Source organism: Camelina sativa, chromosome 6 (assembly GCF_000633955.1).
Source record: "Camelina sativa cultivar DH55 chromosome 6, Cs, whole genome shotgun sequence".
NCBI classification, from domain to species: domain Eukaryota; kingdom Viridiplantae; phylum Streptophyta; class Magnoliopsida; order Brassicales; family Brassicaceae; genus Camelina; species Camelina sativa.
The window spans coordinates 15,366,591-15,370,674 of NC_025690.1; the positions used below are offsets into that span (position 1 = coordinate 15,366,591).

The 4,084-nt window shown below is 31.9% G+C and overlaps 1 protein-coding gene and 1 pseudogene across 1 annotated transcript; both read right to left on the bottom strand.

Moving 5' to 3' along the window:
• Positions 1–2,040, bottom strand: part of LOC104791535 — a 3,853-nt pseudogene extending 1,813 nt beyond the window's left edge.
• Positions 3,614–4,084, bottom strand: LOC104791536. Its single transcript, XM_010517450.2, has one exon. It carries the CDS (start codon positions 3,999–4,001, stop codon positions 3,672–3,674), a length of 330 nt encoding a protein of 109 aa, XP_010515752.1. The 5' UTR covers positions 4,002–4,084; the 3' UTR covers positions 3,614–3,671.

Sequence of the window (4,084 nt, forward strand, 5' to 3'; positions counted from 1 at the left end):
GGTGACAAAAAAAAAAAAAAAAAAAAAAAAAAAAAAAAAAATTGTTTTCTAACCAAAACATAGAATGTAACAACAAAGTTCATTTTAATAACTAAAACTAAGCCAATAATATATACTGAAGATCCCAAAATTAATCTAATAAATATGTTTTGAGGTTCTTTTTCTTCCTCATTTCCTCTCATCATCCTTATAATTTACTTAAACCTAAAATCAAAATAATGTACCTCTTGTTATAAGCGGTGAAGGAAGTATGGTGTAACAGAGGTATTTTTTCGACTTCGTGGTTGCCTTGAGTGACCATCCAAGGTCGTTGGCTTGCAAGTGGCTGCACCAAGCGACCAAAAGTGTCCCATGTGGGTTGGAACATGTTAGCGTACGATAGATCACCAGGCAAGATGAAAACGTCGTGATCCCATTTCGATATATGTTCCAATGTTGATTTAGTCCATTCAGTTGTCCCAAGGTCACCTTCATTTTTAATCCAAAAAATTCAAGATTATGAAAACGATAACAAATAAATTTACAAGTGACATAAATCTTTTTTTTTTAAATGACAATAGAAAGAAGTGAAGAGGAAACATGGAGTGTGTTACCAGACACGGCGAATTTGATGGGGAATTGAGAGGGAGGGGTCCTGAAGCTGAACTCTTGAGTTGAATCTGGGCGTCCACATTTGTAATAGTAAACTGTATTGGGCTTTAATGGACCTATAACCACTTCATTAATTTGGCCGGATCGGTAGATCATCAAGTAGTGGTACGACGACGATGTTCCATTAGCCGAGCCTTCGTATTTGCCAGAGACTGTGCCATATACAACACTCGGTAATGGTATGATTGGGTGTTTTGTTATCCATGATATTCTCATTTTATCTTGCCCGACCAGAGATATATGCACCTGAATTTATAATTACAGTTAAACATCACGAACTCAATAGTAAGTAACTTGAAGACAAATTGTAGCCAAATTTTAAAATGTAAATAAAAACATGCAGAAGATTAAAAAAAAAAACTAATTAAAGTAAAAAATAGGAAAGTAACAAAGCGTACAAGCAAAACCGATGAGTGACGAAAGGATCTAACAGACACAAGACAAGGTTGGTGAATTTGCCGTGCTTTCACAGAACATATATGTTAACATGTTAGGTGAGGATCTCTGAATAATTTTGCATTTAATCTGTGATTGACTACTGTGGATACAAAATCTTATTTGAGTGAGGGATGTGTATCATATATATCCCATACCATTTTTGATTTTTACAATTCAAATAGGATCATATAGAGGGGAAGTTTCCTTATAAGCACAATTATAATTAGCTATCTGACTGTGATTTAGTATAAATATATGGGTAACTAAGGTAATTAGTTCTGTCAAGAAAATTATTTTTGGAGAGTGGAAATGCATTTATTCTAAATGAAACACTCAAAATGTCTCCATTCAACGTTTTGTAAATAATAAAATGGGTAAACAGTGTCCGATTCAATTAACATGTGTGTGTACAGTGTATATATGGTGTAAAATCACCCCTAATTGTGGCAAATGCTTCCGTGTAACAATTTTCTAAGACGATTAAGAAATTTAACAGATCTATTATTGTAACAAAAGTTTTTACAATTTTTCTTGTGAAACTTTTATCTTGTGAGCAATATCAATTTAATGAAGGTCTAAGAAAAAAACTACAATATCCAAGATGCCGAAGGTTCAGAGGTTTATGTTTGAAAAACACAAATATCTAAAGAGTGAACGACATAACGTCTTGACACTTGTCGTGTCAAAATCCTACTTTAAACGATTTACATAATTAATATAAACAGAAAATACAGATTTGAAAGTAAATTACCTGTTCGGGGAACGCAGGATCATCTTCGTTAGAAGGATGGATCACTAAATTTTTCCGAGGACCCGGCCGATCATAAGACAAAACATTTCCGGCTAAAACAATAAGCACTATCGCCACCAAACCCCAAACCTTCACCATTCTAACGGCGGAGAGAGATAGAGATGGAGAAAGAAAGAATAGAACAAGAATGACCTTTGACAAAAAAAAAAAAAGAGAATGAATGGACATGGGGTTTATAAACTAATCCTTTTTCTTTTCTTTTTTTAGTTTTGGGAAGTTTTGAAAATTGGGAAATGTATATGACCCAGAAAAAAACTTAGTAATTTGTAAATGTGCATTTATTAAGAAAAAAATTGTGTAAGCAATTGGAGATAACTCGAATTTGTCACATTTTCGAAACCTACATGCATGTAAATGATTCTATATTTGGGGAGAGGGGTATCTAAGGGAGGTGTATTCAATCTAATATTCTAAATGATTTGATTTTTTTATGGATTTTTATATGATTTTGATGATTTTAGAGAAAATGATACGATGTATTGTAATTTTTTTTAAAATCTTATCTAAAACTATGCGATTTAGAGAAATGTTTATAGTCAAGTGGTTACGGTACCACCTCTTCAATCGATACCACCGGAGTTCAACTTTACTAAGTCGCGTTACTCCGTATAGTACGAATTGGCTATGAACTGAATCTTGTCGATTTAATGATAGACGGAAAAAACTATGCGATTTAGATTTTTTGTATTTTTAACTAAAAAAAATTCTCTTAAATCTTTCAGAATCTCTACAAAATATTAAAATCAAAATTCACAACCGGTTTCCAATAACAATGAATTTTAAAGTAGATTATTAAATCATTAGTTCAATAACACTGTATTTCATGAAACAATTTAAAATTTCATAATTGAATAGCATAGGATTTAATTTGACAACATTTATTCCAATTTATTTATCATTAATTTGACAAAATATAACAATTAATTTCTGTCTTTTTGAAATAATTAGATTTTCATATACACACATCACTATTGTAAAAATTATTAAAAGAAGGGAGATTCTCAAAAGAATACATCAACTATAAATTAGTCTTATTAATACCAATTATTTACTTTTAAAATTATAATTATATATTTAAAAATCACATTGAAACTGGGTGGAATTGTGTACGACGTCTCGAATGAGGTACGTCGTCATATGTTTCCTCCAATACTCCATTAACTTAAATTTTAGATTTATCATTTTCCAACTAATCCTCCCATAACATAATTATGCTTTGGAAATATCAACACTTATAAATTTCTATTAACTTAAATTTTAGATTTATCATTTTCCAACTAATCCTCCCATAACATAATTATGCTTTGGAAATATCAACACTTATAAATTTCTAATGGTAGTAATCAAATCAGATTAAATTAAACAACAACAGAATCAAAGTCAATATTTTATCTTATTCACTACCTGCAATTTCAATTTTGTAAAACGAGAGAACAACTCGAGAGCAGATATGGTAGCTAAAGAGACATTAATGTCTCTCAACCATGTATTTTGATTTCATTGAAAGAAATTTGCTTGACAAAAAAAAAAAAAAAAAAAAAAAAAANAGTCAATATTATGAAATTTTTTGTGTTCATTGGTACGTAAATTTGACTTCAATAATCTAATCCGAATTTTGCCATCCACCAAAGTTTTTTTTATTTTACAATCATATGTTATACAACTACTAATACGATATTTTCCAGCATAGCTTTCATAATCACACGTACGTCAAAAAAAAAAAAAACTCATTCGTAACAGATTTATAAATACATGCAAGAATGACTTGAGATTAAAACGTAGGAGTGATTCTAATGAGAAGACCCGGGAAAAGATCATCGTGGTCATGTATATGAGGATTCCCTTCAACGATGTAAGGATCTCCACACTTCTCACTTATCGTCTGCAACGTCTCTCCTTCTTTCACCTCATATATCTCATCGCATGCTGGCCGTCGATCAGGATATCCGGCGATCATCATGGACGGCTGTTGTTTCTGCATGATCTCCGTGGAACCCTCCTCTACTACGTGGAAGAAGTTCATCAGAAGCATCATGGCAGCAAACACCGTGCAGTACAAAGAGAACTTCTCTGCTACTACCATGGAAGAACTCTTACCCATTCTGAAATCTCTTTAGGGATTTGTTTCAAGGGAAAGATTTGGTGATTATACGAGAAGGGTTTTGTGGATTGATATATATGTTG

What these genes read in the sequence shown, in the direction of transcription:
- LOC104791536 (XM_010517450.2), bottom strand. Translation starts at nt 4,001, where the DNA reads ATGGGTAAGAGTTCTTCCATGGTAGTAGCAGAGAAGTTCTCTTTGTAC.